The sequence below is a fragment of the Lycium barbarum genome, chromosome 1, assembly GCF_019175385.1.
Source record: "Lycium barbarum isolate Lr01 chromosome 1, ASM1917538v2, whole genome shotgun sequence".
Taxonomy (NCBI): Eukaryota; Viridiplantae; Streptophyta; class Magnoliopsida; order Solanales; family Solanaceae; genus Lycium; species Lycium barbarum.
This window is the reverse complement of record NC_083337.1, coordinates 170,432,251-170,445,962: the sequence shown is the minus strand read 5'-3', so window position 1 is coordinate 170,445,962 and position 13,712 is coordinate 170,432,251. Positions and strand designations below refer to the sequence as shown.

Sequence of the window (13,712 nt, the reverse complement as noted above, 5' to 3'; positions counted from 1 at the left end):
TCCGAAATAGTGTTACCAAGAACACCAAAATGTTAATTACGTGTGTTTAACAATGATGATTATGTTGCAAAGGCAAGTCTTTGTGAGCTCTAATTTCTCAAAGGGTAAGAGACTGTTTTTTCTATCATAAACAGAAGCATCAGAATGTTAGTTGGCATAACAAACCAATCAAGATGATAAGTGCACCACTGTTAGTATAAAGAAAAGCATCTAAATAAGAAAAAAGATGTAGAAGAGTAAACAATGAAATACGTATGTTGTATCGTGTTAGCACAATTCTTTGTTAGACTACACATTCAATGTAGCTAATATCATAGTGCATTAGACCAAAGTTGAAAATATAAAATAAAGGTCGAGAACAAAACATGTAATAGGTGAACTTGTGACACACCTTTAAACAAACACATATTATGTAGGATAATAATATAATAATTTTTATAATGTAACTTTGAAGAAATGAGTAACAATTCAATCATCCAGGAGTTTAAGTGTGATTTCTTAAAAATATTAGTAGAGGTAAATGGAGATTTGTTAAGCAAATACTACACACATTTGCTTTATACATCAAGAAGTACAAGTCGTTTGTGCATGTATGTGTTCATCTTCAGTGACTTTTGAACCAATAGTTCCATGACCAAATCTGATCTGATTTTTGTGATTCTTGATTCCACGGACTCCTTACTTAGTCTACTATCATATCAGAAGAAAAAAACAGATTTTTACTCAAATCATCAACCTAAAATCAACCAAAACTGCAAAAGACTCCAAGAAACTCATCAATTTGACCTCTTGCTATTCAAAATTAAAAATCTCCCAGATTACTCATCAAAAAAATCCAAATAAAGACTCATTAGAAAGCTTACGAAATTATCTATCTAAAAAAAAAAAATCGTTCAATTCCATCAAGTATAGCTCATGTTATGCCTAGATCAATTGAACACAAAAGCACACAACTCAAGGAACCAAAACAAGCTTTCTTGTTTCAATCCCAATCCAAGTCCAGTCACGGAATGCTATAAACCGCTGATTAAATTACATCCAACGGCTTATATTTAAAATTCGTCTGTAATACTAATCCGCGTCAAAAGGCTATCAACCAATCAGATTTCAGTATTCTAGATACTAACTCTTTCATCCTACTATATATGGTCTTCTCATTTTCTTATGTAATTCATTCATACCCGCATTTCTAGTTTAGAGATTCTACAGATAATAAGATCTGTTTTTGTTTCTCCCCAAATTTCTATAAACCCTAACCCTAGATCTCTCTTATGGCTACTGAAGAACCAGTTGTAGCAATTGAGCCTGTTAATGAACCGGCTATGGAAACTGAACCGGCCAATGAAGAGAAACCGGTTGCCGAATCTGATCAACCAAAGAAAACGAAGGAAACCAAGGCTAAAAAACCGGCTGCGAAGAAGAAAAATGCCCCCACTCATCCTCCTTACTTTGAGGTATGCATACATTAATTGCAATTTTGTCATTAAATTGTTGTTTAATTTGCTGATTAGTTGTGTGTTGTTGTCGTTGTTTAGAATTTTATTAGTTGTTTATTTTGGTGGTTAACTAACTGGATATTGATTTTTATTTGTTTGTTGAATTATGTAGATGATTCAGGAAGCGATTGTGACATTGAAGGATAGAACTGGATCGAGTCAGTATGCGATACAAAAGTTCATTGAGGACAAACAGAAGAATCTTCCATCAAATTTTAGGAAATTGTTGCTTGGTCAATTGAAGAAACTTGTTGCTTCTGGTAAACTTGTTAAGATCAAGAGTTCCTATAAGCTTCCTTCAAAATCTGCAGCTCCAAAAGCCGATGCTCCAAAGAAGAAACCGGCTGCTGCCAAAGCTAAGCCTAAAGCAGCAACCAAGGCTAAGTCGAAGCCAAAGCCAAAGCCAAAAGCTGCTCCAAAGGCTAAACCTGCTGCAAAGGCTAAAGCCAAGCCTGCTGCCAAAGCTAAACCTGCTGCAAAGCCTAAGGCTGCTGTTGTAGCAAAGCCGAAAGCTAAAACCCCTGTGAAAGCTAAACCTGCTGCAAAGCCGAAAGCTGCTGAGAAGAAGCCAGCTAAGGTTGCCAGAACATCTACAAGGTCTACTCCATCAAGGAAAGTGGCACCGAAGCCAGCTGCTAAAAAAGCTCCAGTGAAGAAGGCGGCTCCGGCGAAGAAGGAAAAGCCAGCTAAGGTAGCCAGGACATCTACAAGGTCGACTCCGTCAAGGAAGGCGGCTCCGGCGAAAAAGGCGGCTCCGGCTAAGAAGGCGGCTCCGGCGAAGTCACCGGCGAAGAAGGCATCTGCTAGAAAGGCAAGGAAGTGAAAGAGTTTAGGAGAGGGGTAGATTTGTAAATTTTCCTGGATCTTTTTTGTGGGCGGTTTGTATGTTACGCCCAATACAGAGATGTTTTTAATTTCCAGTTGTTTAGTTGAATTTTCTGTGCCCTATTATTAGTCTTTTGTTCACGTTAATTTTTCTACCTTTTTCTTTTATGTTGTAGCTCTGGCCAAATATAATTCTCAGTAAGATTAGTTCGATCCTTGGTAACCATTAACAAACTCTTCTTAGCGTATTAGTGCACAACATTGTTTTCTCTTACGCTCGTTTCTTTTTATTTATTTTAGTTTTTACTTGTAATAATCTTTCAAATTCTCTCAGCTGACTAAATAAAAATGCAGCGTTTATGTTTTACTATTAAAATGATGCGCAATTCTCATAAAGATTTTCGGCTCGCGAAAATAATACAAGCCATTAAAAAATTTATCTTAATGTTGCTTCTATTAAACATAGCCATTAAAATGTTTGCAGCTCGCACACCACACAATAAATAAGCATAGAGGTTAAATTAGAAGTCCAAAACCAAATTTGGAGACCCGACACACATTTAGCCCTCTATAATTGATAAATCTAAAATTGGAGAACCTACAAACACATTTGACTTTATATATTATATATAGATGCTCATATAATAAAGTATCTATTTAAGTTTTATCATGGGATAACGTTAAAATTAAGAAATTATTTAATATTTGAAGTTAAAAACATATAAGGAAAGCAATAAAGTCTATAAGCAGCATAAGCTTTAAAAAGGCAAAAAAGAAGCATAAATCATAATTAATTATAACACTTGTTACTTATCAGTCCTCATGTAAATGTCAACTAATTGAATTGAACAAAGCAAGTTAGTTGTTGCCACATTTCCTCCATTACAAAGACTAGTAATTACATTCACGACTACGGCTACCTGTTTCTTAGTTGATTAGCTGAGCATTTTTCCTTAAAGATGTTTACAATAATAGGCAAATTCCACAATCTTCGAGACAAAAGGTACTAATTATGTACAATATGGCAAAGTTTGATTGACGCATACTTTACAAGTTTGCTTCAAACACCGAAATAAGTTAAAAATGACTTATAAGTTGGTTTGATCAACTTATAAGCCAATCCAAACGGGCTCATATATCGCGAGTGTAATTTTTTTCATTTTCTGGAACTTATATTTACATGATTTTTAGATACATAAAATTTTATGTTTCAAATAAGTTAAGACTCAAAAGTTGATGTTGGATTTGAAAATAAAATAAAATGATTTAATCCCCATGAAAATATATGAAGAGAGCACTATTTATTACTATGAGCTTGTTTGAATGGGCTGTAGACAACTTATAAGCTAAAAAAAATAAGTTGGAATAACCTAACTCATTTTTTTTGGCTTATAAACTGTTTTCAGGTTATAAGCTGCTTTAGATAAGCTAAGTCAAATGGATCCAATTATTTTTTTGAGCTTATTTTAAGCACAAAATGACTTTAAGCTAGCCAGTCAAACACTCAAAAAAACTAAAAACAGCTTATAAGCCGATCCAAACGGGCTCTATATTACAAACACACTAGTACTAATTTAAAGGTGGTGCGACAGTTTTGCAAAGTAAAAGGTCATAACTACAATTTTCGAAAAACTTTATGGTGTGTGAGATATGCCATGTCATACTTGTGTGAGGGTCTCTTTTAATGGACAAGTGCATATTTATGGGTCCCACTCCATTTTAACTTTTTCCTCTCTCTTCACCCACTTTCTTCAATTCACTCTCGTACCCCTCCAGCCATAACTTATTACTCCACTTACTAATCTCTCTTTGCCTAAGCTTGACAAAAATAATGTTAATTTTTTAGTTTGTTTACACAAGCCTTTTAATTATATTAATTTAAATAGCAAAACAAGACACAGTGGAAAAGACAACTTAATGTCTTGAAATTAGTTTTTCCGTATTTAATTAATTAATTAAAGTCATTCACAAGAAGAAGATAATGATAAAAATAAGAATGTCGAATTTTAATTATTAAGTTACATCAGTGCAACAATAAACATTCATTAAAGTAACTTTTCCGTTATTTCACTAACACAGTGCACAAAAATAACATTATACCAAGTACGAGTATATAAAGGAAATCGATAAATCATAACCAAATTGATAAATTGAGCTAACTGAAATAATAATAATTTATTAGTTTTGATAATGAGGAAAAAAAATGATCGTAATTTGATTTAAACTTGAAAAAGGTCAAACTAAGACAAACCAACCTAACATTATATATATTCAATTTTTAAAATTACTATATATTAAATATTTATTATAATCTACTTTGTAAATATCTTTTTTTTACTTTGTCATAGTTTTTGTTTCTTAACATTTTTAACACCATATTTGACCTTGCAATTTTATCCCTGTGCGCGCGCGTGTCTCTCTCTCATATATTAATTAAATGAACCCATTACATCTATGATGTTTTTGTTGTCCTTGACAAAAATTTATTTATTTTTAATCAAGTTTCTTATGACATTGTAAATTTAGTTCTGTGTGTAATTGATTAACATGAACTGGAGTAGATATATTGTATGAAATAGTATGGCAGTTGCATCATATTTCACAAAAAGCAAATTAATTTTGTTATAAAATATTTCACATCGAATCAACAAAAAATCAAAAAAAAAAAACCCAAAAAAGCAATAAAACTCGATTTTATAGATTTAATTTTATTTATAGATATAAAATACCGACACAATTGATTTGATTTAATAAATAAAAAAATTCAAATCAATCAGATCTATTTACACGTACCAAGCATCATATGAACAATATAAATATATACATGAATATAGAAAGAATTGGGTGAAGAAAAAAATTATGACAGAAAACTGATTTAGAAAATAAAACAATGAGAGTAAAATAAATAGAGAAGACGATTGCTGATGGTAAAAGCTGAGGTTGGAGAGAGAATTAGCACTAGGAATGAGAAGGGGTCATAGAAATGGGACCCATATATTTTTTTTAATAAAATATTACCCTCACATGCCAAGTAATATTTGTGTTTCACCCATCATAAAAATTTTCACAATTTTCCCTTACTTTAGTAGTGCAAAATATGAATAGAACAAGTAGAGGGACGAAGAGGAAATTATCCAAAGATGGCCTAAATAAAACCTAGTGGTTAGTCTAATATCCCGCCCGCCCTTGCTTTTCATAGCATTCGCAGCTCCCGCTCTGATTTTGGTATCTCTTCATTCATGTAAGTATGATTTTAACCATTTTTAATCTTAAATAATCGCTTAATTCTCCCTCAGTTTCATAATTAGATTTTAATATCCCTTGGTACTCTTTTTCGCTATCTTTATAATTGGGTGTTTAAGCCTTGTATGTGTTTATACTTGGGCTAGAGATGTATTTAGTTACTGAATAATTGTAGTAAAAGATGAAGTAAATTCTGGATCTATTAGGGTTTAGTCACCTTTTACTTACAGCTTTATCAACTTAATTAGTTATATAATGTAATTCGAATATAGGAAGTATGTGCTCTCTCCATCTCAACTTTTAGTGAGTTAAAAAATTGTTTGCTATGTTTTTTTTTTTTGAAATATTTCTTAGATATTTTGATTATGAAAATTCACTGACTTAATGTAGATTTTACGTTTGAAAGTTCATTTTTGGAAAAAGAAATCGTGTCCAGTTTCACACCTATATTTAGATGCTTCACTGTAGTTTTTTGAGAAGCGTGGTGTTCGGGCCAGCTTGCGTACCTCGACTAATTCCAACTCTGTCAGAACAAATGGGAAGAAATCACCTAGTGTTTTGTCTCTGTTGGAATTGAACCTGAGACCTCTGGTGCTCAACCCACTTCATTGACCACTAGGCCACACCCTTGGGTGTTCACTGCTGGTTTTTTATTCTATCATTCTACTTGGAGCGGGAGGATTATAATCATTCATTTAGAATCTGGGGGCTTTTCATTGGTTCAAGTTATTAGTCTGTTCTCCGAGCTTCCTCAGCAAGCTAGTGAGGACTTTTTCTCTAGTTGGGCCCAACTTTTCCTTTTTTAAAGGCTTCTATTTTCTACAATTATGCAATTATGATCTTTTGGAACAACAAAGATAAACTATTATGTCATGTTAGCTTTTGGATATGTCAACTTCCTCGGGAAATTTAAAGGGTCCACAGTGGTTTGATCTATTTCACGTTCTTTGGTTATGTTCTAATAGCTGATATTGGTTTTCTTTTCCAGAAAATGGCAGATGAAAGCTATCAGGAACACGACCTTGGTAATGTGTACGACGCAGACAATGTGCAGGGTGCAGAGGATGCACATAACATGGAGAATATTCAGGAAATGGACAATGCACAACAGAACTTGCCTTTAGAAGAAGTAAAATATGAACCAGAAGAGGTACAAGTTGCATTCCTTCAGGGAGATCCAATAAAGTTGGAACAAGAGGAGGTACATGTTGAGTCCCTTCAAGGACATGCGCTAAAATCAGAACCAGAAGAGGTACAAGTTGCTGAAAATGGTTCAGGAGGTGGTGAGGAAAAAAAATGGCCTGGTTGGCCTGGAGAAAATGTCTTCAGAATGTTAGTTCCTTCTCAGAAGGTTGGTGGTATCATTGGCCGCAAAGGAGAGTATATAAAAAGAACCTGTGAAGAAACAAAAGCTCGCATTAAGATCCTCGATGGTCCTCCTGGTACTACAGAAAGAGCTGTGAGTTGCTGCTATATCTTGTTATTAACTTTTATGATTACATAACTACGTGGAGTGCTATTGTCTAAGTATCATGTTATGCACTTGTGATAATGTGACTATTGCCTTGAATATTTCAACTGATGGAGATGGATGTGTGTGGTCTACCGGTCGATGAAGTTGGGATGGACCATGGGATACAAGGGTTCAAGTCCTTGTTGTTCAAAAAATGCTATGTGATTTCTTGTTATCTATCTAAGCCGTGGTGGATAGAGATAGCTGTTACCAGTATATTAGTCGAAGTGCGGGCAAGGTGGCCTGAGTACCACTATTTTTTTTTTGTTTTGGATGCTGATGGTTCAGAAAACTGAACTTCTCAATTTATTTCTGTGCTGCTCTTGTTAAATCTTTTTGGGCACTTCCATATATTCCAACCATTCAGCCATTGAAAAGTATTAAAATACATGCTCGTTCCAGTTTATATCCCTCAATTCTTGCAGGAGTATTGTGATTTTTTGTTGTTTGGAGTTAAAATTAAAAACCTCCACTTAAATTAGCCCTTGACTTGCTGCTCAAGTTGATCTTCAAGTGGTCACAAAGATGTCCAAATTTGAAGCTGCTCTCTCTTATGGAGAGTAGTTCTCTTTTTGGAGTTTTATGGTTCTAGCAACCTGCTCTAAGTATGCTATATTTAGCTCATTCTATTACCTACACCTTCTGTAATTCTTTACGTTTTAGATGTTATTGGGGCCGACTTAAATGTCGAATAAAAAATGGTACAATAGTGGTCGAACTTACATGATATACTCATTAAAGGTTAACAATAATTGTTGTGAAAAATGAAAGGGAACTGTTAAAAATAAGTCGATAAACAATTCCATTCTCATAAAAAGATGTAAGTTGATAAAAATAAACTAATAAATCTTGAAGTATAACTAACTTGTTGGATGTTGGTAAAAATCAATCCATCAAACAACCAACACGATCTGAGGGCATTTCTATATCATCATAACCAACATGAGTGTGTGCAGGTTTGCCCATATTAAAGTGGCTTATACTAGAAGAACCAAAGATCTGGACTGCAGCCATCAGCATTGAGCATTACAAGTGCTGGAAGTCCTTTTGACAATCTGTCAGAATTACCTTATTCGGGCATCAGTACCCAGAAGATTGCACTCTGTCTGGTAACTTCAAAACTTGGTCGGTTGGTATCTTGCCAGAAGGTGTTAAGTTCCGTAAAAGAGGAAGTTTTGTATAGCAAACAATTTGCAGTACATAATTAAAAGAATAAAACATTTTAATACTTTTAAACTAGTGTGTACATACTGGGAAATTAACAACAAACTAGGGAAAAAGCAATATTAACTGAGTAGGAATCTAATATTTCAATTAAATAACAATTTCCTGAAATCTGCTAGTAGTGTTATATTCTAACTTACTATGTCCACTGAGATCCAACTATTGCTTCTCTGTTTCTATGGAGGTACTGCAAAATGCTCTTGAATAAGATGACATTTAGTCTTTATAGAAGAGTCTTACACATAATAATACTTAAAAGGCTTAAAGAGGTATGCTGTTGACTTTGCATATTTATAGGCACTCTTCAGTTGTATAAATGTGGACAGTTGCTCATACAGACGTAGGAATCCATCAAACGTATAAATGGCATTCCCACACTCTAGCTAAGCTGATGGGCCATCAAATGTCTATAAAAAAGAAGTTGATATGCATTTAAGGAGATAGAGATGGACAACACTTTACCAGCGCAAAATGCCCGACAATTTAATTGATTCTTTTTTCCTTCTCTGCCCCCTGCTGCCCCCACAAAAGAAAAAGAAATAATAAAGAGTTAGAGCTAGCAGCTAGCCAGCTAGGTGCAGAGATTACATTGTTTGTATCTTAGTCAACAACAACATGCCCAGAGTAGTCCCACAAGTGGGCTCTTGGGATTGTTTGTATCTTAGTCGTTTACAGAAAATTCCAAGAGGATATTGGTATAAAGTTTCTGTTCCTTCTGTTTTCTTTTCTCTTCTTTTCTTCAATTTTCCTTTCTTTGAGCCAAGGGTCTTTCACAGCCTCTCTCCCAGATAAAATGTTTCAGGCTTTTGCTAGTAAATTGAGAAAGTAATGATTTGTTTCTAAGTTGATCCTCATATTATGACCCCGAGTAATAGTGGATTTGAATGCACACTTATATCATGAATAAGGCACAGACATTGTCACTGCATCCTTTTCCAAGGAATGATAGATTATCTCGTAACTGCTGTTCCATTTTCAATCAATAATATACTTGCGCTTGCTTATATCGGTGAGTGTGTGCTAATTCACTCGTCTGTCTTGGTATTTTGTGTTTCATACGCCCAATCTATTATGAGCATATCTGTTGACAGAGTATATGCATTGATTCTGCATTCTGTTTTAGTTACTATGATTCTAGTCTAAGCCAAAACATTCTTGGCACTAGGTATGTTTGGTGTGATGTGAGTTGTTGGAAGTTATGGCATTCATTTATAACTCTTTTGTGCTGGCCTTGAATTGTTCATTCTTTTCCATTGCAGGTGATGATATCTGCTAAGGAAGAGCCTAGCCTCTCCATTCCGCCTGCTATGGATGGCCTTTTAAAGGTCCATAAGCGGATTATTGATGTGGATCATGAGTCCGCCAATACTCCTTCTGGTGCTGGGAGACCAGCTTCTACTAGACTACTTGTGGCTGCTACACAGGCTGCAATCCTGATTGGAAAGCAGGGTGCAACTGTTAAGTCTATTCAAGATGAATCTCGTTGCACTATTCGAGTCCTTGGAGGAGGTGATTCTCTTAATTTTCAATGTCTTTTCTTCTGTTATTTCCTTGAGAATCTACTGGTTCTGTTGCTTGCTGTCCTAAACAACCATGTAATGCTGTTGACTTAAATTTGATGATATATGGGGCTTTCGCTGGCAGTTCTCCTTTTCAACTGCCAGTATGGTCATAGAGATCAAAATTCTTGTGCATGTTTGCCCCTTCCAAAAACGAAAAGACAGTGCGAGTATTATCTCCCTCTAGTTATATTGTATTTTCTCTCAAGGAATGTAAGCACTCTGGAAACAGATGTAACTAATTGCTAGGTTTTGGGTCCTCACTTGGTTTAGTTTCCTTTTTGAGTTATGATTTTTACCTTTGAAACACATAACAATCATTGAAAGATCCACTTTGGACTTTACAAAAGCTCACTAGCTGAGTATACACTGCTGTGTTGTGACCTTAAAATGGTAGCAAGAGTCGTGTGTTCTCAAGTTTTTGTTATCTTTATTTTGGTCGTGTGTTCTCAAGTTTTTGTTATCTTTATTTTGATCTGTTGCTATCCGTTTGTCCTCCTGGAACTGTAATTTGATGTTTGATTGCAATCTTTTCTACAGAGCATCTCCCCATTTTTGCCCTGCCTGATGATAGTATTGTTGAGATACAAGGGGAGCCAGCAGGCGTGCATAAAGCAGTCGAAATGATTGCAGCTCAACTAAGGAAATTTTTAGTTGATCGCAGTGTGATTGGAGTATTTGAGAAACTAGTAAGCATACTATTGGTTTTAAAAAATTTAGGATCTTATGCAACATTTCTTTAGAGAACACATTTCATATTTTCTTCTGCTCAGATGCAAATGCCAAATGGTCATGCTCACCAGAATATGCCCCCGCCCGGACCTACCCAACCTTGGGGTCCACCTCCATCCAGTTTTCCCATGAGTGCTGGAGGGCCTGGATTTGGAGCCAACCATCAGTATATGCCACCTCCACGTCAATTTGACAATTACTTTCCCCGAGACATGCCTCTAGATAAGCCACCACATCAAGCCCCCCCTGCTTATGGCAGAGATGCTTCAGTGGGAGCTCATGGAAATGCGCAACCACAACAATCCATTGTTTCAAAGGTGCACTTTCTTCTTCTTTAATCTGCTGAGTATTCTGGTGCTGATATTGTATTGCACAAGCTATGCTACATAAGATTAGCATGAACATCAGCTCAGATATGTTGAATGTTATTAGAATCTTGCGTCCTTAAGCAGTATCTTTTGTCGATTACAATAATTTCTTTGTGTTTTTGTTTATGTACATTCCTCCAATAACAAATTTCTATTTTTGCTCCTTGTTTTTTCATTTCCTTTTTTCCTATGAAGGTCACACAAAACGTACAAATTCCTTTGTCATATGCCGATGCTGTTATTGGGGCTTCTGGTTCAAATATTAGTTATATTCGCCGGACCAGTGGTGCAACTATTGCTGTACAGGAAACAAGGGGTGTTCCTGGTGAGATGACTGTTGAGATAAATGGGTCTGCATCACAAGTCCAAACAGCACAGCAATTAATTCAGGTATTATCTTTTACCGTATTGTAAATTTTTCTGATCATTTTTATTATTGAACTTCAACTGACATTTAATATTAGTCAATGTTCTTATGATTGTGTGTGCATGTGTGGTAGTGATTGACGAATTGGTTACTGCGTTTCTACTTGCTCTTCCATTGAATCTAGTAGTACTGCTATTTCTGGCTAATATGGCATATGCTATACGTGTAGTCATGCTGTCAATGTATTCATTTGAAGAAAGCTGTTGATTAACACTCTTACACTGAAGTTTTGCAGTTTTAAGATAGTTGCAAACATATCATTACTATGAGCCTGTTTGGATGGGCTTATGCTTATAAGCTGCAAACAGCTTATAAGCTAAAAAAATAAGTTGGTGTGGTCTAACTTATTTTTTTTGGCTTATAAGCTGTTTTCAACTTGTAAGCTGCTTTAGATAAGCTAAATCAAATGGGCCCAATTATTTTTTTGAGCTTATTTTAAGCACAAAATGACTTTAAGTTGGCCAGCCAAACACTCAAAAAAGCTGAAAACAGCTTATAAGCCAATCCAAACGGGCTCTATGTGTATTCCTCTGTAAGGTAGAAAAGTCACTTTTCTGCATGGAAAAGCTGACATGTTTGATGTGGTTGATTAGTGCAAATATAGTTTGCTCCTTGGTTTATCATTTAGATGCCCTTCTGCGCTGGACTTTTGCATCTTCTATTGTATGTAAGTTTGCTCCCGCCCACCCCCACCCCCCACACCACCACCACCACCACTCTCTCTCTCCCCCGAAAGAGGTTTTTTTTGGGTTGGTATCCAAGAAATCCCTGAGGCGCAGTGGTGCAATATTCGAAACTCTGTGGATAAGGGTCTGCCCCTTTACCTTTCTCCACTTAACAAGGCTTTGTAGAAGATGCGAGCATGCGACATGCTCTTACCACTATAGCAAAGCCCTGGGGCAAAAAAGAGGAGTTCTGCTTTTGCCGCACGAGTTCTGCTTTCCTTCACAGAAGCAGAATGTAAATGGAGTGGTCTTGTTGGTGCAGCGGCCTTCCCTGTTTCCACTTCTCTAGTATTAAACAATTTCATGCTTCCATTTTCAAACAAATGAAAGAGGATGCTGAACGATCACCAGTAACTTACCCTTTATTTTTTATGACTGTTAGGTAGGTCATGTCCCTCCCTAAAAATCAAATAATTCCTTGATAAAAAAACATTCCTGCCTAGAATGCTCGGCTAATTCACAACACGACGTTCAATGTGGACACACAGCAGCAGATAAAATATTGAACATATTCATTTTGATATTGGGGTCTGTGGATTGATGAGATTCAGCAGTTATCAGTGAGAATCTGACTCTGTGATATTCTATTTCTTCTCTAAGGGAAGTGTGATCTTGTTTGCAATGCACTATCTAGTTATGAAAACAATTAAAGTGACAAAAGGCTGAATTATCATTAAAATGCTGTCCGTCTTACTACTGAGATTTCTGACTTCCCTTATTCTTATTGGTGCAGAATTCCATCGCCGATGCTACCAGCGCAATGCAGAATACTGCTTCTGGACCACCTTCCCAAGGTTATAATCCGTATCCTTCTCAGGGTCCTGTGTACTCTTCATCCGCTGCCACTGGTCAAGGTGGTTATGCACCAGCTGCAGATTATGGTTCTGTTTATGGAGGCAGCTACGGCTATTAAAGGATATCCAGCTCAAACAAGTCGCACCTCCTTAGCACAAGAACTATGAGTCTTCAGCTGCTGGGAAATTTTAGATCTTTAGTTGGCTGTATCATGATTTCTAGTAGTTGAGAAGTGAATTGCTGGTTGCCTTTTTGTAATCTGTTTTGTCCTGTTTAATTTCCGGTCTTCTGCATTCTCAACTGTGCCATCACATTTCTTAATTAGACGGCATACTCTTTGACCAATATGACCAGTGAGATTAAATTCAAAAACTAATGCTAGGTGCTTCTCTTTTTTTTTTTTTTTTGGTACACTGGAAATTTCTATTAAATTCTTAGGATCTTTTACAAACAGCATTGTTTAAATCTGCTTGGAGCAAAATTTCCATTTCCTTAATGCTTAGTCCCAAACTAGCATATTTTAAAATCTGAGACCGTGTCCTTCACTTCCAGGAAATTTGTACATTGTTAGCCTCCGTTCAGATTTGTATAATAGCAGCCTTGTTGGTTTCCAACAAGTATTTACGATCTTCATGACTGCCCTCTTTGATGAGATTGATAGATTAGGCAATTTGTTTTCACTACTATATTCGATTGCTTTTGCAAATTGCAGCCCTTGTTTAATGCTCTAAAGTTCTTGAGTGAGGTTTGAAGTTAGTTTTATCTTACCTGAATATCTCTATATCCTTCTGAAAGCAGCATTTCT

General features: G+C 35.8%; 2 protein-coding genes across 3 annotated transcripts; both read left to right on the top strand.

Moving 5' to 3' along the window:
• Nucleotides 1–1,163: 1,163 nt before the first annotated feature.
• On the top strand, nucleotides 1,164–2,555 carry LOC132607908 (histone H1-like). The gene is made up of 2 exons (XM_060321989.1): nucleotides 1,164–1,454; nucleotides 1,609–2,555. The coding sequence occupies exons 1-2, from the start codon at nucleotides 1,272–1,274 to the stop codon at nucleotides 2,317–2,319; spliced, it is 894 nt and encodes a 297-aa protein (XP_060177972.1). The 5' UTR covers nucleotides 1,164–1,271; the 3' UTR covers nucleotides 2,320–2,555.
• A 2,850-nt stretch (nucleotides 2,556–5,405) lies between these two features.
• Nucleotides 5,406–13,283, top strand: LOC132607898 (flowering locus K homology domain-like). Of its 2 annotated transcripts, none has more exons than XM_060321980.1 (7): nucleotides 5,406–5,562; nucleotides 6,553–7,023; nucleotides 9,561–9,810; nucleotides 10,401–10,549; nucleotides 10,634–10,909; nucleotides 11,156–11,350; nucleotides 12,846–13,283. In XM_060321980.1, exons 2-7 carry the CDS (start codon nucleotides 6,556–6,558, stop codon nucleotides 13,023–13,025), a joined length of 1,518 nt encoding a protein of 505 aa, XP_060177963.1. In that variant the 5' UTR covers nucleotides 5,406–5,562; nucleotides 6,553–6,555; the 3' UTR covers nucleotides 13,026–13,283. The 2 variants fall into 2 exon arrangements, with proteins under 2 accessions (XP_060177963.1, XP_060177967.1); XM_060321984.1 differs by having other exon boundaries at nucleotides 5,450–5,566.
• The last annotated feature ends 429 nt before the right edge of the window (nucleotides 13,284–13,712 follow it).

Excerpts from the sequence above, each read along its gene's own strand:
- LOC132607908 (XM_060321989.1), top strand. The coding sequence starts at position 1,272 with ATGGCTACTGAAGAACCAGTTGTAGCAATTGAGCCTGTTAATGAACCG. Across the intron at positions 1,455-1,608 it reads CTCATCCTCCTTACTTTGAG|ATGATTCAGGAAGCGATTGT; the intron begins GTATGCATACAT and ends TGAATTATGTAG.
- LOC132607898 (XM_060321980.1), top strand. The coding sequence starts at position 6,556 with ATGGCAGATGAAAGCTATCAGGAACACGACCTTGGTAATGTGTACGAC. Across the intron at positions 7,024-9,560 it reads CTGGTACTACAGAAAGAGCT|GTGATGATATCTGCTAAGGA; the intron begins GTGAGTTGCTGC and ends TTTCCATTGCAG. Across the intron at positions 10,550-10,633 it reads TTGGAGTATTTGAGAAACTA|ATGCAAATGCCAAATGGTCA; the intron begins GTAAGCATACTA and ends TCTTCTGCTCAG.